The 26876-nt window shown below is 44.8% G+C and overlaps 1 protein-coding gene across 1 annotated transcript in view; it reads right to left on the reverse strand.

Moving 5' to 3' along the window:
* GABRD (gamma-aminobutyric acid type A receptor subunit delta) overlaps positions 1 to 16464 on the reverse strand; it is a 38512-nt gene extending 22048 nt beyond the window's left edge. Inside the window, exon 1 of the mRNA XM_082230254.1 lies at positions 15098 to 16464. Within this exon, the coding sequence (XP_082086380.1) occupies positions 15098 to 15165 (68 nt within the window). The 5' untranslated portion in view covers positions 15166 to 16464. The remainder of the gene's footprint in view (positions 1 to 15097) is intronic.
* Positions 16465 to 26876: the final 10412 nt, after the last annotated feature.

Below are 26876 nucleotides of genomic sequence, written 5' to 3' on the forward strand. Positions count from 1 at the left end.
TTTTTATAGGTTGGTAGGTAGGGTCTTGGAGTAGATTTGATAGTTTTGCTTGGTAGTCCGATGTGTTCATCACAACAGTGGCGTTGCCTTTGTCTGCTGGGAGAATGATTATGTTGTTGTCTTTCCTCAGGTTGGTGAGTGCTTTCTGTTCTTCTTTGTGTAAATTGCTTCTGGGTGGTTTGCTGGAGCAGAGGATGTTGGTGACTTCAAGTCTGATTTTATTGGCTTCATCTGGGTCGATTTTGGTCAGGCTAGCTTCGACTCCGCATATGATGTTTTCCGTGGGGATGCGTCTCGGGGCGACTGCATGGCCCTCCTTCCTTATATCAAGGGCACTACAGACAAAATCAGCAAAATCCTCCATAAACACAATATCAAAACAGCCTTCTGCACCAACCAAAAAATAGCCAATATCCTCAGAAACCCAAAAGACAAAATCCAGCTGGAAAACCAAGGGGTCTATGAAATACCCTGCAAAGTCTGCCCAGCCACGTACATTGGACAAACAAACAGACAAATAAATGCACGTATCGCAGAACACAAGAATGCCGTCAAAAAAGAAGAAAAAACTTCCTCTCTTTTCCAACACATGAAAGAAACAGGACACGAAATTAATTTTGCAGATTCCAAATTGCTCTTTAACATGGAACATCACCACAAGAGAATAATCATGGAAGCCATCGAGATAGAGAAACACCCTCACAACATGAACAAGCGTGACGACACGTCCCGCCTGCCAGACATCTGGAAATTAGCCCTCCCCACAAAAACCGACACCAGAACCAGAGGCACACAGAACGCCGTCACCAATCAACCACACCAGACCCAAACCCAGACCCTCTCCACAGACATATTACAGACTCCATCCAGTAGCCAAACTATAGTGGCACCTCCGGATGCTGCACCCCCCTGCAATCCCTACACAGATCTGGCTAGCACAAGGCACAAAACCACAGCTCGCCCCTATACACGAAGCCAAGCCAGAGCACAACTAAATGCAGCACAGCCATCTTCTCAGAAAAACTCTTCACAAGCTCAAGAGGTCAAGACACGAAAGCTTTAGCAACTAATCTACACTTAATGACCCACCCAGTGGTATTCAGAATATCACTCATGAAATCACCCAAGATATCCCTCAAGTAATTAAGGAACAAAAGAAGAAAAGGCACACTAATCTAGGAACTTCCTCTCTGCCCAGAACGTTGGAGGCTATACACCACACCCCTCAACAGTATTTATAGGAACTCAAACACCAGACTCTGCTCTGTTCCAGTAACAAGAAGCCGAAAGCACCAGCCTGAAGATGACGAGTGAGACCTCGTCGAAACGTCGCACAGACACCCCGACTCTTACACGGGAAGACACCCGAAGACACCAAAACCTGCATATATATATATATATATATATATATATATATATATATATATATATATATATAATATACACACAAAATCAAAATAAAAACAACAACCCAACAACTCCCCCCCCCCCAAAAAAGAGCCACATTTTAAAAGGACATCCATACTGTGTAACTAACCATTGTTTCCCTGTTTGAATATAACTGGGGGGGGGGGAATCAGGGCCATCTTACACATAGGCACTAGGGGTGTGGGGCACCTGGGTGCCAGGCTCTCAGGGGCGCCAGGCCAAGAGTCCGGGGCTCAAGAGTTAAGTCCAGGGAAGAGCCTGCCCATCGGCCGGAGTGCCACAGCAGACTTCGGGGGCAACTGAGCAAGCGATACACTGAGGCGGCTGGCCGGCTCCGCCCTCCTGCACACTTGGGACTGGGCAAACTGGGGGTGGGGGCACCGGGCAGACCTTTGCACCCCGACGCTGAATATGCTTAAGACAGCCCTGAAAACAATGGTTCATTGAAGGCTTCCTGGCTTACCAGAGTGTGCTAAGAAGGAAGAGGGAAGAGGCAATGCAAAGGCAAAGCACCTAAGGAAGAGGGCAAATCAGTTCATTAAGGTGAGATGGGATGGCCTGAACTGGGCCCTTGCTTTTCCTGTGGAAGACTAACACTGCTGCCTCTTTGGAAATCCTGAAGAACGTCCTGCTTCTCCTTACCTGGGACCAGTTTGCTAAAAGTCAGCATCTCAAAGCAGGGCCTGGTGCTATTTCCACCACCATTAAAAGCACACCTCTTTAGGACAGCCTCTCAGTCATTCTGGGGTCACTGCATGAATTCTCTCTTGCATTGGCCTCTGGGATAATCCAGAGCAATTCACGTACCCTTTCCATCTGCCATTCCTGACTCTAAGTGATGCTCACTGTAAATATGTTCTATATTTTGAAATGTAATTGAAAAAGCATTAGGCTTAATTCACAGCAACCTTGCAAACATGCAAAAAAAAAAAAAAAAAACAACCAAAAACAAAAAACCAAGAACAAAAAACCCACCAGATTTCCTTTTCCCTGCTAGCTTTAAGCAACACCACATAGTGCACTCTTTAGATCTATATAGCGTCTACATTTTAAAAGCTTTTCTTCTCTTAGGTTAAAAGATGGCACGAAGTACGTGACAAATTATCTGCAAATAGACATGTTTCAATTCTTCTTTTAAAAAATACAGATTCTTCCTACAAACAAAATATAAGAGATTATGTTTCTATTTTTAATTAAAGAATGAAATACCATGGTTTGCTGGAGGGGTTTAGAGGACTGAATGCTCAGTATCACACCACCTAAACAAAGGATAAGTGAATTTGTCACACAAAAATAAAAGAACCCTCTGTTCCATTTTCCATTCCCTCCCCCAATGACCCACATGGCTGTCTTATTCCTTGTGTGCTTGGAGTCTTGCAGTGCCCTCATTGTCATACACACACACAAACGCTTACACATTTATTCCCTGTGGGTAACACTGCATTAATTTCCCCTAAAATAGCCTGTCCTGTGTCGAGTTAAAAGCAAAAAGGGTGTCGGTTCTTTAGCTTAAAGACACACTAGGGAAAATACTGTAATTTATCATAGCGACTACTCAGAAATTAACTCTCTAAGCTGGAGCATTGGAAATAGGAGGATTTGCAGGATACAGTGCATGTGTATTTATAAGCATGTGCACCATGCACAAGGTGCATCACCACCACCACCTCGGTCCACCCCATGCACCAAGATTCAAGTGCAATCAAGAGAGTCACAAGTGGGATGGCCAGTACTGGGGTGCTTGTTAGTTTCATTCTGATAGACGTAAAAGAAAGAGGCTTTGCCCTGTCAGACTTTCAATTGTATTGCAGGGAAGCTTGCTTGTGTTGACTAAAGGAATGGATCATATTGGAAAACGCAGACATTTGGAAGGCCAACATATAAAATTTGGCTGGCATGCCTTTGGTATGGGAAAGCTAAAGTTTATAAGAGTTTTACAGACCACATTATTAGGAAGTATTGATGCTTTTGAATTATGGTACTGGAGGAGACTCTTGAGAGTCCCATGGACTGCAAGAAGAAAAAACCTATCCATTCTGAAGGAAATCAGCCCTGAGTGCTCACTGGAAGGACAGATCCTGAAGCCGAGGCTCCAATACTTTGGCCACCTCATGATAAGAAAAGACTCCCTGGAAAAGACCCTGATGCTGGGAAAGATGGAGGGCACAAGGAGAAGGGGACGACAGAGGACGAGATGGTTGGACAGTGTTCTCGAAGCGACCAGCATGAGTTTGACGAAACTGTGGGAGGCAGTGGAAGACAGGAGTGCCTGGTGTGCTCTGGTCCATGGGGTCATGAAGAGTCGGACACAACTAAATAACAACAACAAATTTGTATAGAGTTTGGGAGAAATATAAATACTTGCTGGAAAGAAAAACACCTTTATGACTATCTCCCATTTAAGCAATTACAATTAGAAGAGTTAATATGGACAGACAATGGGCAACCTATAGGGAACTGTTGGACCTTACAGGGAGGGAACCCAGACTGAAACCAATGCAAGATGTAAGTAGCCAAGTTTCTGACTGGTTACAGTATCATCAGTTACATGATATGTTTAAGTTAGATTTAAAAAATGGGTTCCTGGACCAAAGCTCACAATTTGAAAGACCATTATTACAGAATAAGAGTAAGTTATTGTCCAAGATGTATAACCTCTTATTAGAATGGGAAACAAAAGACAAGCTAGTCACTGGGCAATGGATACAGGACACAACATAGATTTAAACCTCTGGGGGAAACATTGGAAGAATGATTTGAAATTTACTGCATGTTACTCACTGAAAGAGAATGATATAAAAATGATTTACAGATGGTATTTGACCCAGAGTTGGCTAAGATGTATAAAGCAGAATCAGATATGTGTTGGAAATATAAAGAAATGAAGGGAACATTTTTTTCATATGTGGTGGACATGTAAAAAGGTAAAAGAATATTGGGAAATGAGTTGAAAAAAATGTTTAAAATAACTTTCCCAATAGGACCAGAGTCCTTTTTGTTGGGAATAATCCAGACTGAAATCCTAAGTGTCAACAAAATTTATTTATGTATGCAACAATGGCGACCTGAGTTTTGTTAGCCTCAAAATGGAAAGTGAGGCAAAGAGGACTGGCAACTTAAGATGGAAAGTGAGGCAAAGAGGACTGGCAACTTAAGATGGTAGAATATGCAGAGCTTGCAGGTTTAACATACAGATTAAGAGAGCAATACGAACATATATTCAAAGAAGAGTGGAAAATATTTACTGAGTATATGGAAAATACAGTGGTACCTCGGGCTAAGTACTTAATTCGTTCTGGAGGTCTGTTCTTAACCTGAAACTGTTCTTAACCTGAAGACCACTTTAGCTAATGGGGCCTCCTGCTGCCGCCGGAGCACGATTTCTGTTCTCATCCTGAAGCAAAGTTCTTAACCTGAGGTACTATTTTTGGGTTAGCGGAGTCTGTAACCTGAAGCGTATGTAACCTGATGCGTATGTAACCCGAGGTACCACTGTAACTGTACACAGCTGAAAAGGCTTGGCAGCTTAAGATAAAATCATCGGTGTAATTAATGTTCGAGTGATATAAAAGTGGAGAACTGACTAAAATGGTTATAACAAAATATGCAGGAATGAAAGATAACTAAAACGAACCAAGGAAAGAGGAGGGAAGTCACTGGATATCTAACAGTATGTTAATGTTTATTTTAAGATGTAAAACTGAAAATTTAATAAAAATTATTTTTAAGAAAGAATGCATTTGTTCATTATTTAGTTATTTTAAGAATTTATATGCTGCCCTTCAAGTATAAATATTTTTCTGGTGGCTTTGAGATGAAAGTTATAAAAATACAGAAACAACAGAACAGTTGAATAAACAGAAGCTCTGCCCTGCAGGTGGCTTTCCAAAGCCACCTTTTGTTTATTAGCTTTCAGCTGGACAATGCCCAAGTTTGAAAGATCTTTCCCCAGATTCTACAGGCTACAGTGCTTACATCTGACGAACTGCAGAAAATGTGGTTTCTGTGAAGGATTCTGTAAATGCAGTTGGACTGCATTTGTATAGGACACTGAAGCTGTGTTTTCTACATAGCTCAGCTGGGTAGCTGGCTTTCAAGACAGCATTAAAAAGGAAAGCATAAGCTTAAAGTTTTAATTGGATTTATCTTCTTTCTTTCTTTTTGCGATATAAACCATAATGTTATGGTGTTCCTGTACTATTAAAAGGGGGAAAGCAATTCCCGCTTGGAAGAAGATTTGGCATGAATAAGCTTGCCAAAACAAAAAACTGGCCTGTCCTACTACCTGAAGGACTAACAAATTTCTTACGGCACACCAGCATTTTACAGATGCCTGAGACGAGTTTGCACTTGAGGACATTGACTCTAGCCCACAAAAGTTCAATCCACCTAGGAAATCTGTCAGTTCCAATTTCTCAGTTTTTCCCCAGTCTTCACGTCTTCCACATTTCCACATCACTTTGGCATAAAAATATATATATTCTCATACATCAGCATTTCAGAATGAAATGTGCACGTTTGTCTGCAATTCTGCCTAACTGCACATTTTTGCAAAGTAGTTTCCCCTAGTATAATGTACTTTCATTGGTATATGCATTTTTTTTTGCACTCTTTACCCTAGTACACACATTTTTCTGCACATTACAAGACTGCAGAGCGGCATTGCAAAATTAGGAGAAGAGTGAGTTTCGAAGGATGGCTATTTTGGTTTGTGTATTGTTTCAGAAATTGTGAATTAGGTAGATTTGCCTATAAGGGCTCACCCGCACAGGTCCATGATTTGTAGGCACAGGTCTGAGCATGGCTTTTTTTTTGGGGGGGGGCAACACCTTTCCTGTGAAAACCCAGTTTACTGCTAAAACGTCCCCCACACACACACATTGACATTTGCTCTGAGAACTGAACATGGGCTCTGTCCCACGATAAAGAACATGATTTGTACAAAGAAGACCCCTGGTGCAAACCATCTCCAGTTAAACAAATAAAACAGGGAGCAGGGGGTGACAGAGATCTCTGCCTGATGTCTTGAGAAAAACTGCTAGTCAAGAGTAGACAGTACCAACCGCCTTGGACGTAATGATTGGCAGCTGAGGCCTTGCTGGTGGTGCTGCAGCCAGGTGCTGCCCATGGCAGTTACCCATAGCAAGGTCTTTTCAGTGGTGGCTCCCTGTTTGTGGAATGCCCTCCCTAATGAGGTGCACCTGTCTCCATCATTATTAACATTCAGGAGGAATGTGAAAACATTCCTTTTTACCCAGGCATTTGTGGTTGAAGGATACTGTTCCTGGCAACCCCGAGATCACTGGATGGAGTAATGTTTTAAACTGTAAGCGCTCTTAGAAGGTTCATTCACTCTAATTGTTTACAGAATGCTTTAACTGCCTTATAATGTTTTTTTGTTTTTAGATTGTGGATTGGTTTGTTGCTCTGGGCTCCTTCAGGATGAATAGCGGATTATAAATTCAATAAATAAAGGAATACTGGGCTAGATGGACCAATCGCCTACCCTAGCAGAAGACGACTTCCTAGATTTCTCATGGCTGCAGATAAGACTGCTAGTAAAAGAGCAGACTTTACTCTGAGTGTTCCTCCTTTCCCACATCTGTCCCCAACAGACCACTGTCCTTGATTTTTTCCCCCACTTGGGAGATTCTTCCAAAAATTTCATTTGTGCAATTTGCTAGCGTCGTCGTTCTTCGAGGTTCAGCTCCCTCCCCCTGGGTCTCCAGAAGCTTAAGGAAGGTGAGTGGGTGGACGGTTGGATGCAAAGCATCTCAAGTGCACATGTTGGCAAATGCAGACACGAGGGGAGCACTGAAAAAGCACACCATGCACTGCGCTGTTTGCTGCTTCGCACATTTTTGCAACTGCTGTTGGTAACACATAGTGGGACAAAGTGTGTTTTGTTCGAGACTGTCTTGAAGCAAAACAACACAAACACTCTCTTGGCGTCTAACAAAAGTGGGTCTTCAGGAATGCATAATAGCACAGATTAGGAGTGGAGAAATTCAATTTTGTTTGCATTTTAATGAGAGCCGTCTGAAACTACGTAATATGTGGGAATGGGTCTATATTTTACTTATCATCCTGATCTCCCAGGAGAAAGTCACTATTGTTTTAATTCACACAAGAGCAGAGTATAGGTGGTTTACTAGAACCCCAGAGGGATGGGGGGGGGAGACTCGACAAATTTGCTTTCATTTGCATTCCAGTTAGAAACTAATTCACATTTCTAAAACCAATACATGAACTGAAATGCACTTGTTGAAATTCACACTTCTCTGAATTTTGCGGTATGCACAAACAATATTTCCAAAAATACATACAACGTTAAAGCAAAAATTTAATGACAGTAATGTGCAATGCATTGATGGGGTATTGCTTGTAAAAATGAGTAAATCATAACTGCATAGAAAAATGTGGTTATTAGGACAAGATTACACTAAAATAGGTAAGGAGTTTTCATGATTTTTTAAAATTAAAAAATCACAGATTGATGCAGAAATGTGGAAAATGAGATGGGAAGAATGAGAAACTGAGAGATATTGACAGATTTGCCCAACCCTGGTACAGAGGTGATCTTGGTATGAAAAGTGTCCCCATCCTCACTTATCACTAAAGGTAAAGGGACCCCTGACCCTTAGGTCCAGTTGTGACTGACTTTGGGGTTGCGGCGCTCGTCTCACTTTATTGGCTGAGGTAGCCAGTGTACAGCTTCCGGGTCATGTGGGCAGCATGACTAAGCCGCTTCTGGCGAACCAGAACAGTGCAGGAAAATGCCGTTTACCTTCCCGCCAGAGTGGTACCTATTTATCTACTTGCACTTTGACGTGCTTTCAACTGCCAGGTTGGCAGGAGCAGGGACCAAGCAACAGGAACTCACCCCGTCGCGGCAAGTCCTAGGCTCTGTGGTTTAACCCACAGTGCCACCCGCGTCCCTCACTTATCACTATAATAGGCTAAAAACACACACACATATACTATAGTAAAAATGCATGCAGTTTATGAAAATCTGCAAAGAAGTCCTAAATGCTTCAGCAGCATAACAGACAGCCAACACCATCACTGCAGTCCATTGAAAACTGCTGCTTCTACCTGAAAGCGAAAAGAGGTCAGTGAAGACACCAAGTGGATCTCAGTGGGGAGAGCATTCCACAATGAATAAGTCCCCGCTGCCCCCACCAACTGAATTTCCACCCGCAGGAAGGGTCTCAGGAGATGAGTGAAGTTCCAGAGCTGATTCAGAGGGGAGGCGAAAGTGATGAAAGTACTAGGCTATGCACAGCTTTAGGTGCGGGTGGGGAGGGAAAATCTTTCCTGCCTACCTAGCTTTTTGAGAAACGTTCTGTGGGCCATATGCCAGCGGTGGGCGGGGCCACGGGCAAATGTGGGCAGGGCTACAGATTAAATGCTCTTTTTACACCATCGGCTTCTCTCTGCACATGCTCACACATTTCTGCCTTCCATCTAGGCAATCAAGAAGCATTATCTGAGTCCCAGCCCGGCAAATATAGTCAAGGAGTGTGTGAAGCCAGGTCAGTGAGGGCTGTGGCCTAGGGAGAATATCAAGGAGCAGAGGGAGAGGCCGGGGGGCTGTATTTGGCCCCGGGCATGAAGTTCTTGACCCCAACCCATGCTTTAGGTTTACAATAACATTTTATTTTGCCATGAATTTATTTTGAATACGTACATAATTGTTGGGCTAGACTGTTAAGCTCAGGGTCATGGGTTTGTGCCCCACTTTGGGCAAAAGCTTCCTGCATTGCAGGGGGTTGAACTAGATGACCCTCAGGGTCCCTTCCAACTCTACAATTCTATAAATGAGATACTAATAATTGATACTTAGGCCTGAATCTAATTGAGTTCTGTTCAGAGTGGGCCCACAGAAATCAATGGACCCAAATTAGACATCTCTGTTAACTTCAGTAGTTCTGCTCTAAATATAACTAGCACCAGATACAACCTATTGTTAATTTCAAGTAATATGTCATAAACGATATCATTGCAGATATATAATTAAACGAAATCCTTCTGTTTGATGCACTGATTAAGCTCAACAAATCAATCAGATCAGAAGGTGTTCCCACTACAAAATAAACCTCCAAATTCACAATGTTTATCTCTCCCACAATAATATATATCCACTGCATTCTTGAATTCCAGTAACTTCAAACTCTACTTGTTTTATGACGTTATCATCCCATCGGCTCCCTTCCCTTCCCTGCTTGTTTGGCCTCTATGTTGTTTAGTCGTTTAGTCATGGCCGACTCTTCGTGATCCCATGGACCAGAGCACGCCAGAGTTAAGCAGCCAGACTTTGGGAAAGTACGGCTTTTTCCATGCCTGACATATCCTCCTACAGTGTGAACTGCTGTCAAAAGACAAATGGTCATTTCATGATCTTCCCAGAGCAGCACTTATTTAATATAACCAAAGAATATTGACTAGAACTTTTAAATTGCTTTTTGAGAGCCTGTCCTCTGGAACAATTGGGCTGGCAATGCCTGCCTGGGTACAGTTTGTTCAGGCATTTCAGGACTGTTAATTTTTAGACTGGACAGTTCAGTATTTTGCTTTAGCAGTTTGATACTGGATTATTATATTTTTACTGGCAGTGGGTTGTATCCAAGTAAGCCCTACTCAGAGTAGACCCATTCATATTAATGGACCCAAGTTAGTCATGTCTATCAACTTCAGTGGGTCTACCTTGAGTAAGACTAGAATTGGCTACAACCCAGTATGTGTTTTCATTTGATTTATAGAATCATAGAAATGTTGGAAGGGACCACAATGGCTATCTAGTCCAACACCCTGCAATGCAAGAATCTCAATTTGTATTCTAGCCTTGTGATTTTAGGGTTTCTGCTTTGCAAACTGCTTAGGGTGACATCCAGTGCTAGTCCTAACAGACATAACTAACAGGTCTATTAGTCTCACTGGGCCTTCTCCGAGTGGGACTTAGTTAGATACATACAACCCTTAAAGCTTTGAGAGGAGAGATGTTCCTGCCTTTGGAAAGCCTTGTAGCATTTAACTGTGGTTAATAAAAGCATCTTAAAGTTTTCTCCTTGTTAACAGTTATCAAAATCCCAAATCTAAAGACTTCAATCTTACACTAAGAGTAAGTCTCTTTGAACTCAGCAGGACTTCTAAATGCTTCTAAATGATGTACAGACAGAGGGGATTGCACTGCTAAATCCTAACTTGGCTCCTGCATCTTGTCACGCAGTGGTGGGCTGGAGGAAGTGGTTATCACTAAAATTCCCCCTTCAACACTAGCTATTAAAAAGCACTGGGTTAGCTGTGCATTTGATCACTCTCTGTGCATCCCTCTTTTTTGAAAAATGAAAGCTTTCTCGCCTGTGCGAGGGTGATTGTGTTACCAGTGTAATCCACTCCAGCATCCTAAACCAGCAGTTCATAACTTGTGCTGTGAGGTGGGGGCAGAGAGAGAAACTCAATACCCTCTTGTGCAAGATGGCTTTTAGCTAAGCCTGACCTTAATTTTTATTTAATATTAAATGGGGGGGACGGATGACAACACATGACTTGAATACAATTTATCATCATACAATGTGGACAGTATTTAATCTTGTTGAGTTGTATCCAGTGCCAATCCTACCTAGAGGAGACCCATTGAAGTTAATGGACATGACTAACAGAGTTCTGTTAATTTAAATAGGACTCCTGTGAGTAGAACCTTGTTGGAGTCAACCCATTTTCTTGATCCTTCTCCCAAATCTCCTGCTGCCATGTCAAGTATTTGCATATATGCCTGCCATTCCGTGCTGTCTTTTGGGGTTTGTCAACTTTGACCTTGATAAAGGTAAAGGGACCCCTGACCATTAGGTCCAGTTGTGGCTGACTTTGGGGTTGTAGTGCTCATCTCGCTTTATTGGCTGAGGGAGCCGGCGTACAGCTTCCGGGTCATGTGGCCAGCATGACTAAGCCACTTCTGGCGAACCAGAGCAGCGCACGGAAACGCCATTTACCTTCCCGCCGGAGCGGTACCTATTTATCTACTTGCACTTTGACGTGCTTTCGAACTGCTAGGTTGGCAGGAGCTCACCCCGTCACGGGGATTCGAACCGACAACCTTCTGATTGGCAAGTCCTAAGCTCTGTGGTTTAACCCACAGCGCCACCCGCGTCCCTTGACCTTGACAGGCTGGTTTAAATCTGTGCAGCCAGAGCAATTTGCATTTCTGTTCTTCTCCTGCTTCAGTCAACAAAACAAAACAAAAAATTACTTGGGAAAACAGATTTTCAGATAGGGACCCCCAGGACGAACCAGAAGCCATCTAAGTTGGTGACCATCACTGTTATTATTATCTGAATTTTGAACCACTGTTCTCTGAATTTCCATGACGATGGATCATAAGGATCCAAAACATGCTGAATCAATAAAACTCTTCCTTATTTTTATTTCTGATGCTCGTTTTAGAACAACATTCCCTCCTTGCAAAAAAAAAAATGAAACAAAGAAGGAAAATATTACAAATATCACGGGGGACTCTTCCCTGCCCATCTTGTCAGCCCTGAAATACCAAGATTGACCTAGGTGTAGATTAGTAATATAATAACACCCCACAAGAATCTTCCACTGCATTATGAGCTGACACCCCCCCTCCCCATCTCAGTTTCCACTGCATTATCAAATTGCTTTCTCCTACCATATCCACATCCAGAAAAGCTCCATGGCTGTTGCCTAGTTAACAGCATCCGAAGAAATGCCACCTCCAATTGCAGACAAGAGAGTTTTTCACCTATCAAATGTGCCCATGTGCACACCTGCGTGCAATTAATGGACAGACACATCATAAATGGGTCCATTTTGTTTCTCGAAACCTTTTGGCCTTCCTCGTCATAACCTGTCCCAGAGGTCAAGCAAGAGTCTGAACTGCCACACACATCCAACTGATCACATACATACCCTGCTTTCAGATTTAAAAATGCACAACCTGTTTAAGGAACTTGCACCTAGCTGGAGGTTCTAGTTGTCTAAAGCACTGGTTTCGAATTGGTGGGTTGGGACCCACTACCAGATCGCAGCCTGACTTAAGGTGGGTTGCAAAAGCAGTACTACCAACATACAAATATATATTTTTTAAAATTAAGAAATGGGTCCCCAAGTGCACCATTGGGTTATAGATTCCAAGTCCTGAATAGTAGACAGATTTCACTACAGAATTGTTATTAGCAGTTGGCACCCCCAGGGAAGGACTTTTGAGCAGAGTCCAGGGCCTCCACTCAGAAGGAAGACTTTGAGAGCCCCAAACACAGCTGGCTTAGCACTTTTCAAAGTAATACACATTACAATCTAAAAAGCCACCCCCGCCACAAAATAGTATTAACCCCATTGCTATGATCATGTTTACATCAAAACATATCCCAGCCTCCAGGGTCCAGAGAGTTAAGTTTGCAAAAACATTTGCTAGAACACCCCCATCTCCCCAGGGTAGTCAAATGTAAATGAGGATGGGATCCATAGAAATTAATTGACCTAAGTGGATCAGCTCCAAGTGGCACTAATATAGGACACAACTGAATGTGACTATAATAATTGCTATATGGACCATTAGTTTATTATTAGAAGTGTAAATGTAATACTGCTTCCCTTGTCCCATCTGGCACAGGTTTACTCAGATGCAAGCCCCAGACTTACTCAGAGTGAAATACTGCATATAGGACTGCACCTTTTGAAAAGGGCAGAGGAAGGGAGACTGTCTACCTATGTGATCTGATCACCTCTGGCTGTCTTTGCATATGCACTGAGTGTTTCTTACTTCAACTTCAGATAGCTATGGAGAAACCGAAAGGGGGGCGGGGGGGCTTTCAGCAAAGGGCTGGATTCAACTAAGTCCTACTCAGAGTAGACACACTGAAATGAATGGGACAAAGTAATGTCTAGCCATTCCAAAGGGTCTACTGTGAGCAGGAGTAAAGTTGCATACAATCCACTGAGCCTACTCTCAGTAGGGCACAAGCCACATTTGGGAAGAAAATGAATATATATTTTAAGCTCTGGTCCATAGCTCCTTAAAGTGATACCCAACCCCTTGGATGAACCCTCTAGGGAGATCCCCGGTTCCCTCCTGTCTAACAAGTAGGGCATATTTTGATTATTCTCTCTTCTACTGCAGAAAATCTCCTCCTCCTCTCCGCTGCCAAGTGATCAGTGCAACCTTCATCCGCCGCCCTTGGGAAGACCCAAGAGGGGCATCCGTTTGAGGGCAAAACTCCAAAGCCTTGCAGACGGATCTGTAGCGGCGATTCCCGAGTGCGAATCTCGTCTCCCAGTGCGGGGGAACTCTCAGCAAAGTCTGGTCTCTCTCTCTCCCTCCCTCTCTCTCTCTCTCTTTTTCTCGTTCAAGCCCCTCGTTCTCATCTTCGTTGGTAAAAGGCAATGAGGGGTGTGTACGTACATCAATCTGTGTTTATCTCCGAGTGCGTTATTACCGTCCTTTATTGCGCAGACTTCAGACGTACAGTTCATTTCTGCGCGCAGTGCTTTCTTGCAAACGGGGAAATAATACCCCCAGCCACGCGCACCCTAGGGCAGGGTGATGCAAGCCAACCAGCGCCTCCAACTGGGAGGGAACCCCCATTTTAACCCCAGTGCGACTCTCCTACTGAACTTACATAGGATGGGCTGAGAGCCTTTGTTAACTGGGGTCGGGGGAGAGAGTTGTACGCCGTGTACTTTCCTTTCCCAGCTCGCATGGTGCACGAGCTCGTTGAAATCTCATAAACACTCTGCACATACCCAGAGGCAGCCTGTAATAGGAAAGCTCTCTGGCACAAGGCAGGGGGAAGAGAGATTCCTCAGCTAACATTAACTCGAATCCTCGGTCCCCCATGATTACTTTGGGGATAGGCCCAGCGACGGTCGGAAGTAAAGGAAGAAGGAACTCCTGTACTTTTTAAGAGTTGCGCAGAAAAAAAGACATTTTCAGCGCAGGGGCTGGAGGCATGCGGGGGAGAGAATCCCCCTCTCCTGACACAACTATTTAAGAGCTAAGAAGGCCGGTGGTCCAGCCCTTTCTCTTGGTCACCCTAGGACAAGGATGGGGAGGCCATTGCCCCCTGCCCATGTTGGTCACCGCTGACTGTTGGGCACGCTGGCTGCTGGCCGGCAGGGTCCAGCAAACACCCGTAGAGCCACAGCTGCTCCGCATCCCTGTCCCAGGATGAGTTGCAATTTTGCTGGATCTTGCATTAAAAGAAACACACACACACCCGCCTCCTAATGCTCAGCACTAGGGTCCCCAGAAGCAAGCCCCACTTTGCCCTGTAATGCTGGGAGATCCTTCAGACCCATCTCTGAGAGCAAAACCCTGCTGACCTCTGCAACGCTCGGCTTCCGGGCTGACGCGCACAGGATCGCGCCTCCAGGGCGCTTAGGATGGCAGGCGTGCAGCCTAACCACTAGGCAACCCCATCTCGGGAGTGAGTCCCGCTCTGCTCCAGCCGCCTTCCTCTTGAGTTAAGCGCGCCTGGGGCTTGCAGCCCAAAGCCTTCGTCAGAGAGAAGTTTCCCTGCGCTCAGTCAAACATCCTCCCAGCTGGGATCGCTGCCTTTAGATACCTATTTTTTAAAATAATAAAGCAACAAACCCCATTCTAACTAGAGAAGGGAGTTGCTTGCCACGGCGCGCTTGCTCCTCTTACCTGGTGCAGGTGTGCTGTAGGGTGCAGAGCAGGAGTAAGGAAGGCAAAACCCAGGTCAAAAATTCCATCTTTTCCTATACTGTATACGTGTGTGTGTGTGTGTGTGTGTGTGTGTGTGTGTGTTTAGATAGGTCCCCAGCGCTGTTCAGACGAGGAGAAGTTGGCAAATCCCGGCCGGGCGGCAGCAGCAGCAGAGGCGGCGGCGCATCCTGCGACGGGGTAACGTCGCCATCCTCCCGAGAGCATCCACAGACTGGTCCTTCTCCTGCCCAGGGAGGAAGTTGGCAGAGAGCAAGTCCTCCTCACGCCAAGTGGCTCAGTGGCCGCCAAGGCGACCGCGCAGCTCCCACCATCGCCCCGGAGTTGGAGCCGGGGTAGCGAGAGAGGGATGGAGAGCTACTCCGGGACAGGCACTACCTGGCTGCCCTGCCTTGCCCCGCTCCGCTCAGAGGGGCGCCTTCCCTGGATGCCAAAGGCAACGCGCACCCGGGCACCCTAAAAATGGCACCCTGCCCCACATGGCTCGCTCTCTCTCTCTCTCTCTCCCCCTCCCCTTCTCCAAGAAGGCGAAATTATTCTCCTTCTCCCGTTATTCTTCTTTAAACATAAAAAAGCAGATCCGTACAAAGCTGGTGGCCGAAAATAAACCTTCTCCGAAATTACAGATTTTGAGCATTACCAGAGAGAGCGCAGCAGCTGGAGGAGGAGGAGGAGGAGGAGGAGGGCTCAGCGCCTCTCCACGTGCTCAGTTCGAGCCCAGATTTTGATTATATGTATATAAATAAATAAATAAAAAGAGCAGTCAGGCGGTCCCCAAGGCACAGCGAAGCGGGGTTGGGGAGAAGGCAGAGGAGGATGGCAGGAATTATTGGGAAGGAGGGTCTTGGAAAAAGAAGGCGAATTCTCTTTCTCCCCCACCCCCTACCTTTATTCTTCCTGGGAAAAACAAGCTGTCAGTTTCAGGAGGGATGGGTGGGTGTTAGAAGCACGCTCTTCTCCCCCGCATCCGTCAGTTTCAACTCCAGAGGTGTTTTGTTTTTTTTTGTTTTAGTGGGGGGTAACAGAAGCAGAGTAGTGCAAAAATGCCCGAATAAACTCAGCCACCCAATCTTGGGGAGGGGGTGAGAGTGTGAACAAAGAACTTTGTTTGAGCTCAAGGTTTCAGAAATCATCCTGGAAGGGGGGGGGGTCATTGGTGGCCCCCCAGAGGCAGAATTGTCTTGGTGATTGGGGAAGGGCTGTTGCTTTATTGTTAAGAACCGGCAGAAGTTCCCATGTCCAATGCCCAGCAATATCTGTTCAGGGTGGGAAAGACTCCCTGTCCGGAATCCTGGACAGCTGCTGCCAGTCAGTGCAGTCAGTACTGGGGTAGGGGGACCAGAGGTCTGCCTGGGTCTTAAGGGAAGGACAGCAGATTAGTTATCAGAGCACCTGCCCTGCATGCCAAAGGTCTCATGTTCACTCCCCGACCACCTTTAGTTGGAGTAGGGGAAATTCCCTGCCTTAGCCACTGCCAGTCAGAGGAGACAAAGCTGAGCTAGGTGAACCAAAAGATCTGTCTCCACAGGCAATTTCCTAGGAGGAGAGTTGGAGTCCAACATTAGTCAGCAGAGCAGGAGGCTCTTAATCTCAGGCATGTGGGTTTTTGCCCCAGGCTGGGCAAAAGAATCCTGCACTGCAGGAAGTTGGACTACTAGGTGACCCTGGTTCTCCCTTCCAACTCTATGATTCTATGATCTGGAGAGCTGTAGGTGCAGTTTGCCTGGCAAGTGTTGTAGTGCTTAGAGTGTCTGACTAGGACTTGGGAGGCCAAGGTTCAAATACCCATTCTGCCATGAATGAAGCCCACAGGATAACCCCAGGCCGGTCACGATCTCTCAGTCACAGGATGAGGATAAATGGAGAGAGGGAGAACCATGTATGCCACCTTTAATTCCTTGGAGAAAATGGTGGGGTATACATGCAACAATAAATAAATAAAAGTTATACAGTGGTACCTCAGGTTAAGTACTTATTTCGTTCCGGAGGTCCGTTCTTAACCTGAAGCACCACTTTAGCTAATGGGGCCTCCTGCTGCCGCCGCGCCACCAGAGCACGATTTCTGTTCTCATCCTGAAGCAAAGTTCTTAACCCGAGGTACTATTTCTGGGTTAGCGGAGTCTGTAACCTGAAGCATATGTAACCTGAGGTACCACTGTACCTGCTGAAATTTCCCCTTCTGCACAGCTATTTAAGGTACGGGTGTAACCATTTAAAGTGTCCACTTTTTACATTTCCCATCACACTTTTGGTCTCTGCTGCCCTTCCTTTAAACTGGCCGTGTTCCTTTTATAATAGACAGTGAACAGCACCATCCCATATTTGTCTATGCTCAAAAGTAAATGCCATTAAATTACGTGACATTTTATTTATATACTCCTTTGTGGACCAGTACATGAATACAAAGGAAATACGCAATAAAAGTACAAGAGATTAAGTCAGTCAAAATGTTCTTGTCCATCCAGAACCACATTGCCTCTGCTGCCGCTCACTTGCCAGAGTTGTGGGTCACTATGACTTTTCTTCAAGTTAGTGCAACAGCCTAAACACATAATTCAGCATTTCTATATTGTTTTGCTGTTTTACCAGCTTATAAAATTGCATTTTGATATTGTGTACTGACTTTTTGCTTGTGATCTTATAATTGTCATTGGCTTAGAGATTTTGTTTTATTAAGCAGTACACACTGTAAGTTATTGAAATGAAATGAGAACAGTATACAACCATCAAATCACAAAAACCCATCTCATTGGAGGTATGTTGGGTGGCCATCTGTCAGGGATTATTTAGCTATGATTTGCTGCATTGGAGGAGGTTGGGCTAGATGACCCTTGTGTTCCCTTCCAACACTACAATTCTATGATTCTATGGATATGTGCCAGGATTAAAGCTTCAGCAAAGATTCAGTCCTCTTCTAGATGGAATTAGATTTGTCAGAAGAAGATCAGTCCTTCTCCCAACCTCCACCTGCCACAGATAAGCCTTGTTCATTGTGAAACTACAGTTATCCAGCAAGACAGGTTTGTGGGTTTTTTGCTCCTGAAAACTGGTGGTGGTATTTAAAGAGTACTGCTTACCAGGGAGAGCATGCAATTGCTCTTTTTGAGGGGTGGCAAGATCAGCACATGCAAATGACCCCCTCCTCCAGACCAAGGGTTGTGTTAGCGTCCATGTAAACTTCTGGGGGACACATGGCAGTTGTGCGGGGGGCCAGAGGCAACAGCAGGAGGACCAACTGGTGTAAATTAACCTTCGTACAGTAGGCTAGAAGGATGTGGGTGGCACTGTGGGTTAAACCACAGAGACTAGGACTTGCCAATCAGAAGGTTGGCGGTTCGAATCCCCGCAACAGGGTGAGCTCCTGTTGCTCGGTCCCTGCTCCTGCCAACCTAGCAGTTCAAAAGCATGTCAAAGTGCAATTAGATAAATCGGTACCGCTCCGGCGGGAAGGTAAATGGCGTTTCCGTGTGCTGCTCTGGTTTGCCAGAAGCGGCTTAGTCATGCTGGCCACATGACCCAGAAGCTGTACATCGGCTCCCTCAGCCAATAAAGCAAGATGAGTGCCGCAACCCCAAAGTCGGTCACTACTGGACCTAATGGTCAGGGGTCCCTTTACCTTTTTACAGTAGGCTAGGGCACTCAAGCAACTCCCCTGTTTCCTCCATCCAGATATGGAGGAGGCATTTTCAGTATTTAAGGCTGCATTCCAGCCAGGCAAAAACATGGGATGGCGGTAAGAAGCAGAGCCTTTGCGGGGCGGGGGGTGGCTTGCAGAGAGTTCTAAGGGCCAGACTGATAGGACTAGAGGGCCGCTTTCAGTACCCAAGCCTGATGTTCCCCACCCCTTGCAGCAGAGGGTGGGGTTTGTGGTGTGCCTTATGCTTAAAGCTGGGAGTGGAGGAGTTGCCTTGTCTGCCTGCCTATGCCATGATACTTATTTTTAGTTTCTGATCGCTCGTATTTAAATAGACCCTAGTGGAAAAGAGGATGCAAGATGACAAGCCCCGCAGAAGTCTTGAGTTGGATAATCTCTCAAAATGCTCTTCTCAGAGATGTAAATCTGTTCCTTTAATCCAGGGAAAGATATGTTAAACGCCATTCCCACCCCCCACCCCCACCCCCACCCCGACAATCCACTCCCTTGCAAAGCCCCAGCAACACAGCCAACTATGGGCTTTCTGAAGGGGTGGGTGGAATACTCGCTCCCTAACACTGCTGCTTAGTTTCTAGAGCAGTCGCCCAGTTAAATAATTCTTTGCGGATGAATCCTATGACTGTGAATCGATGTTAATGGAAATGTATTAAGTTGGGGTGAGGAAACCCAGGCCCAAGGAAGTAAAATGTGGCCCACCACATCCCTCTGTCTGGCCCTTGGAATTCTTGCAAGCCATACCCCTCTTCTCATGCCACACCCCTCACTGGCCTTGCTTCACACCTTGGTTGAGTGATTTTGCCTAACTAGGATGTATCCTTGAGCTGTGATGATGTCCCTTGCTTCTCTGGAAGGAGAATAGGGAAGGGTGCGTGTGTGTCTAGAAACTAGGTAAAATTAACGCCTGTTGCTCCATCCATGTTTGCATCTGGCCATGCCCACTGCTAGCATATGGCCCCTGGAAGATTGTCAAAAAAGGAATGTGGCCCTTGGGGTGAAAAACACTCTCATACGAAAAGAACTTTAGAGTAAATAAAATGACAACTATGAAGGGGGCAGGGAATGCCTGAATTATAAACTCAAAGCAGACGTCATCTTCAGAAAGGCATACCCTCCCTATTCCACAGGCGGATGCTTCTTCTAAGATGGGCAGTTTTTATTAGTATGTAGATTAAAAATAATTTGCATTCCTTCCCCCCCACACAATGTAACGGTCAATTTAATCAGGGGAACCTATTTGGTTGATTGGTTGCATTCATCAATCAAAAACATTTCAATCAGTCAGCTAAACATTGCACCCTTATTTATTTTTAAAATGAAATTAATCAGGAGTTGTCACACAAAAGGTCCTAGGTTAAAATCCCCAGGTAGGACTGGCAAAGAGGTTGAGTCACAACCAATCAGCACAAGCTGTCCTAAGCTACATGGACCATTAGCTGATTCAGTATAAGGCAACTTCCTGTGGCTTAGGAAAATGGCCACGGCTCAGTAGTGGAGCATCTGTTTTGCATGCAGAAGGTTCCAGGTTCAATACCTGATATCTTCTAGTAGGTTGGAATATCCCTTGCCTGAAACCCTGGACAGTGACTGCCAGTCAGTGCAGACATGGACAAATGATCTTATTCAGTATAAGGCAACTTATTACACTTTTTCAGAAACACACTTTTTCAGAGTTTACAAACTACTAATTCCCAGGAGAGTCTGCCCCTTGTATTTCGGTATAAATCTGTGATTTGGGCATATCTATTCTATTGGAAGGAGACAACCCAAGTGCCAAGACTCATGCAGAGACATAGAAGTCAACTCCTGGGGGCCAAGGTCCCTTCACCGCCACCCCCTAAAATATTTGAGAGGGCCAGCCCCCACAGTTGATCAACATTGCCATTCAAATGGTGTGGATGCACCACATCATGTGATCAGTTATGTAGGGTGGGGCTTTATTCAAGTTGGCACTCCTGTGCAGAGATGCAACAGGAAGGCTCCTCTGAGGTCAGCTCATTCTCTAGGGGGAGGCTGACTGGAAGGCAGTCCAGAACAGTGACTCTTCCTGAGGTGTGGTGGGCAGCCTTTCCTGAAGGCAGCTCATCTCAGTGCTGGGGTTGTTTCACATGCGTAATGAAGATATGAAATAACCCACAGTGGAGGCTGACTGAAAGGAGGCAAGCTGAGATTGGTACAGTGGTACCTCGGGTTAAGTACTTAATTCATTCTGGAGGTCTGTTCTTAACCTGAAACTGTTCTTAACCTGAAGCACCACTTTAGCTAATGGGGCCTCCTGCTGCTACCACGTCGCCGGAGCATGATTTCTGTTCTCATCCTGAAGCAAAGTTCTTAACCTGAAGCACTATTTCTGGGTTAGCAGAGTCTGTAACCTGAAGCGTATGTAACCTGAAACGTATGTAACCTGAGGTACCACTGTATATCATACAGAGAAGCATCTTCAGATGTGCATATTCACATGTACAGATTGCTTTGTGTGTGATAAGCAGAAGCTGCTCTGTAACAGATTATATGTAATAAAAGTCAGAGGTATTATACAGAAGAGGGAATTTTGACAAATGCCACTTCTCCTGTTACAATTTTGCAGCAGTGAGGAAAAGTGTGCCTGCTAAGGACCTTGCGGGAACATTTGGGAATTCAGCTCAGCACAGATGTGAGCTTGCAAGAGTAAAGAAATTCATAAGTAAGATGAATTGCATCTGCCAGAAGCTGGAAGTTGTTTGTTTATCCCGGGTGTCTTTTTTGTTTCAGCCAAGTAAACAGAAGTCACACCTCATAAGTCACTTTGTTGGGTCTGGAGCAAAATGTGTTTCAGTTCCTTCTGTTTGAAATCTGTTTTCTTGTAGGAAGATTCTCTTGTCACCTTTTGGGACCAACTTTTGCAAAATACAGGCAGATGGAGTCTGGGGTGTTCTCCTAAGGATGCTGCAGGGCAGGGTTGAAGAACCTCAGACCTAGGTCCCAAATACAGCCTTCCAGGCCTCTCTCCCTAGCCCTTGTGACTCTCTGCAACCACATCCCTTCCCAAGGGCCACTTCCCTCACTGGCCCTGCATCTCAGTCTCCCTGAGTGTTTTTGCATGGTTGGGAATGTTATGAGTTTGTGAGTGCCAGACCCAGTCTAACCTCTGGACCCAACAACTGTTAAAATATAAGCCAGGCTAGCTTCCTGTGTTCGGGTAATCACCTGGGTGATGGGCCATTAAGAGAACAAAGGAAAAGTGGCTCTGTGCTGGATAGCAATGGGGTGGGGCCCCTTCTCCAGATCTTAGATAGTTAGAGGGACAAAGGCAGAGTCTGAGGGCAAAGTTTTGCTGTGATGTGATCTAGTGGAAACAGCTTCAGGCTGGAAAGGCAGAGAGAAAGTGCCATGGCTTATTTCTGCTTGACTTCAAGGTTATGCCTATAGAAGAAACAAGACTCTTTTGGGGTGTTGATGCTGTGAACCCCACCAGCATAGGCTCAGTTTGTATATAAGTGTAAATAAACCATATTTCATAAAGACATCACTGTCTCTGCTGTGTCGCATTCCAACAGAGGTTGTGGTGGAATGTGCTGTTGAACTCTGATAATGCCTTTTGTTTGCCTTGATGGAGAAGAGATGTGCAAGCAAAGGTAAATTTTACATTCATTGCTTCACCCACTTTAGCCTGTTGCCCCACCCACCACTACCATGTGGAATAATTGGTATATTGTGTTTATATTTATGTTTTAAATGTTTTGTAAATCACTTGGGAGACCTTCAAATAACAAGCGTCTAATGGGCAACAACAACTAATTGACCCCAGGTACTGATAGGATCATGACCAGCATGGCTGATGTCCATTGGGAATGGTAGCATAGAAGACAGGGAGGCCAATGGCAGGCGGAGTCTGTTTTATCCCCATCCTCCTCTCTGCAGAACTAAGGAGGGGGGGGATCTAATAGCCAGGGTCACTCCCTGGGCTAGCTATAAGTAAATAAGTAAGAAGGCAGGCAGATGGGAGTTGGCTGAGAGCAGACTGAGACTGGCATAATGGACCAGCTTGTTTTCAGGACCTTAGAGCTACAACCTGATCCATTAATTCTCTGTAAGAGAGCAACATCTTCAAGGGAATGAGGGTGATTTGTGTGCTTTGTTTAGCTGGATCCGTATATTTTTCATTATTATTATTCTTTTCAAAAGTTGCACCTGCATTGTTTCAGGTTTTTCTCATGGATCACTTTCAAAGAATGACAGGTGGCTTCATAGCCACCTGTCAGCTGAGCACCGCTAATTGTCTCGTGCAATTTCCAGAGGCAATAAATAAATCAAGTCCATCCCATCTCCCCTCCCCAAATTCACTACATCCACAATTAGTTTCGCTCTCTCCCACAAGCTCTGCATGAACACCTAAGGAAAGGCGGTTATGTGGCAGCCTCTCCAAACATCTCTGAATATATAATTGCACACTTGTCCCTGTCTTTACAAGCGGAGCTGGAGATATCAATAACAATCTCGCCACAGGAATATTTAGATCTCTTCTGGGTGAGTTTGCCCAGGGATTGCTTCCAGTTCTACAGCTGGTGGGATGAGCACTTGAACAATAGTATATATCACACCCTATACTACTGAACGCAGGTAGTGTGTGCCAACAGGATTGTAGCTAAAACAAGGCCACTGAGAAATGAAGGATGCTCAGCAGCCTCAGTGGGGAGACTCCTAAGGTTTGCAGAAGTACAAAATAGACTTTAAACAACAAAAACCATAAGCCAGCCACATAACAAAACAAACCCAAAACAGCCCAATGAGAATTGACCATGCTGAATAGCCACTAAGGTAAAGGTAAAGGTACCCCTGCCCGTACGGGCCAGTCTTGCCAGGCTCTATAGGCCGGGAGCCAGCGCTGTCCGCAGACACTTCCGGGTCACATGGCCAGCATGACAAGCTGCATCTGGCGAGCCAGCGCAGCACATGGAACGCCGTTTACCTTCCCGCTGGTAAGCGGTCCCTATTTATCTACTTGCACCCGGGGGTGCTTTCGAACTGCTAGGTTGGCAGGCACTGGGACCGAACGACGGGACCGCACCCCGCCGCGGGGATTCGAACCGCCGACCATGCGATCGGCAAGTCCTAGGTGCTGAGGTTTTACCCACAGCGCCACCCGCATCCCAATAACCACTAGGGACAGGCAAATGTGTCCATTTCTGATTCTCTTGAGTTCCCTGTTTTTGTTTTACCGTAAGTTCAGTTCTCCACATTTCCACATCAGTTTGTAAATTTTTTTTATTTAAAGTCCTCATGAAAAATTTTCAGCATCTTTGTGCAGATTTCTCTTAATCTACACATATTTGTACGCCTCAGTGGGGAGACTCCTAAGGTTTGCAGAAGTACAAAATAGACTTTAAACAACAAAAACCATAAGCCAGCCACATAACAAAACAAACCCAAAACAGCCCAATGAGAATTGACCATGCTGAATAGCCACTAAGGTAAAGGTAAAGGTACCCCTGCCCGTACGGGCCAGTCTTGCCAGGCTCTATAGGCCGGGAGCCAGCGCTGTCCGCAGACACTTCCGGGTCACATGGCCAGCATGACAAGCTGCATCTGGCGAGCCAGCGCAGCACATGGAACGCCGTTTACCTTCCCGCTGGTAAGCGGTCCCTATTTATCTACTTGCACCCGGGGGTGCTTTCGAACTGCTAGGTTGGCAGGCACTGGGACCGAACGACGGGACCGCACCCCGCCGCGGGGATTCGAACCGCCGACCATGCGATCGGCAAGTCCTAGGTGCTGAGGTTTTACCCACAGCGCCACCCGCATCCCAATAACCACTAGGGACAGGCAAATGTGTCCATTTCTGATTCTCTTGAGTTCCCTGTTTTTGTTTTACCGTAAGTTCAGTTCTCCACATTTCCACATCAGTTTGTAAATTTTTTTTATTTAAAGTCCTCATGAAAAATTTTCAGCATCTTTGTGCAGATTTCTCTTAATCTACACATATTTGTACGCAATTTTGCCTACTATACACCACCTTCCGCTGGCGAGCCTTTGCCCACAGAGGAGGCACCTGGTGACAAATCTGGATTCAAGCTGGAAATCTGCACTGGTCGCCTGTTTGCTACTGGGACAAATTCAAGGTGCTATTATTAGTATATAATGCCCTTTGTTTCATTAGACATGGCACAAGTTCTTTCCTCATATTAATTCAGAGGAACAGCCTCTAAATTCTGGTTTTCCAGGTAAACATGCAGAAAGCTAGATAACTAAATTAACTCTTTCTCTATATACAATGGTATTAAGCTGCATTGCACATTTTGTTATATCTTAGTTTCCCCTCCCCTTCTCTTATTTTTCATCTTCTTATGTTTTAGTATCATCGCTCCTGCTGTATTCAGCATTTGCATACATTTGTAACACATTTCTTATGAAAAAATGACAAGAAAGGTCTTTTCTTAAGAGAGAGAGAAAGAGAAGTGGAGATAACATAAAATTTCCCTCTCTGTAAGACAGATAATCAAATTGGCCTACCTCAGAGGGTTGTTCTGAGTGTGATAAAGATCTCAAGCACACTTAAAAATTTAAAAACGCCACATGATAGATATACACTGGAATGAAATACAATGAAGTACAGGGCACTCCTTCTGTGTGATATATATGGTATCGCTGTTTATGGATATAGGTTCGCTTTTCCTTTCCTGCGTTTCCAAGGTGACAGCTACTCATATAAGCTAAAAATTCCCATCACTGCCAGAAAGGAGGGGGTGCAATAAAGAGTCATGTCATCTTTTTTTGCCCCCGGGCTGGGTAATAATAGCAGAGGACAACTTCCTTTGCCATTCACTGTGCAACAGGGCAAAATTGTCTTGAAAACTTTATATTGCTATGGAGTGTGGTCCACGGAGTTAGGAGACCCAGAGCAGAAAACAGGGCCTTAAAAAGAAGAAAGCTTGATGTCTTCTTCTTCACTAATTTCTTACAAAAGAGACACATTAGGTGTAGTAATAATAATAATAATAATAAATTTTATTTATATCCCGCCCTCCCCAGCCGAAGCCGGGCTCAGGGCGGCTAACAGTGTTAAGTGTTCCAGTGTGGTTTGCAATTTCAGGAGAGAAAACATATGTATGTATGGATGAATGCATCCTTGTTATAAGACATCGTCCTATATTCCAGTGATGCACACATGGTCACCCTAAGACTGAGCTTCTCCAGTTACAATTGCTTGTAATCTACAAACATTATGCACCTTGTCTCAGGAGGCAGAAAACAACCTTGATAGAGTTTCAATTATTTTCTTTCCACCCCAGCACCAGAATTACTTTTAATAGTTCCTACACACTTTTAAAGCTCATGGGAAATCTATTACCCTTAAATTCCAACAATAGACCCACAGACTCTTTAAATTTCCCTGTCCTCATGTCAGGTTGTTTACTTGTTTATCATTAGCATTTCACCAGGCAGGGGAGAGTCTATTTTATTATAAGTGGGGATGCAGGATAAATTTGCCCTAATTTACCCTTTCCAAAATGATATGCATACTGAAAACAGAGCCATCCTTTGAAATTTGCACAACAGTATGTACAGTATATGCGGGGAAAGGGTGCGTAAAAATGCATATCTTAGTGAAAATAATAGTGTTCATCTCAGTACTGCTAATCTATTTTTAATTGTATGTTGTTCATGGAAAACGTGTTAAAATGTTTCAGAACAAACCCTCCCTATTTATTTTATTGGTAATATAAGACATCAAATGTACGGTTGAATATGTCCAAGAGTGGGTGTTTGCAAATCTAGCTGTGTTAATCTTTCCATCCTTCCCACACTCAATTCTGAAATGGCACCTCCGTTGCTATCTTGTCCCTAAGCCAGCTGAACAGAGCTGGGTCAACAGAAAGTACTGTAGTTGATTAATCACCATACAAAACTCATGCTGGAATTTTTGGAACAGCTACAGAATTAGTTTGCGGTTTGGAAATGGCTACATTGATGATTCTCAGCTGTGTTTTTGTGTTTGTGAACAATAATAATAATCTATATCCTGCCTTTCCTCCGAAAACCGGGAATCAAGGCAGCTTACACAAATTAAAAGAAATGTTACAGGGAGAATACAATGGATGACCCCACAGC

Source organism: Podarcis vaucheri (assembly GCF_965113315.1).
Source record: "Podarcis vaucheri genome assembly, chromosome: 7".
Classification (NCBI taxonomy): domain Eukaryota; kingdom Metazoa; phylum Chordata; class Lepidosauria; order Squamata; family Lacertidae; genus Podarcis; species Podarcis vaucheri.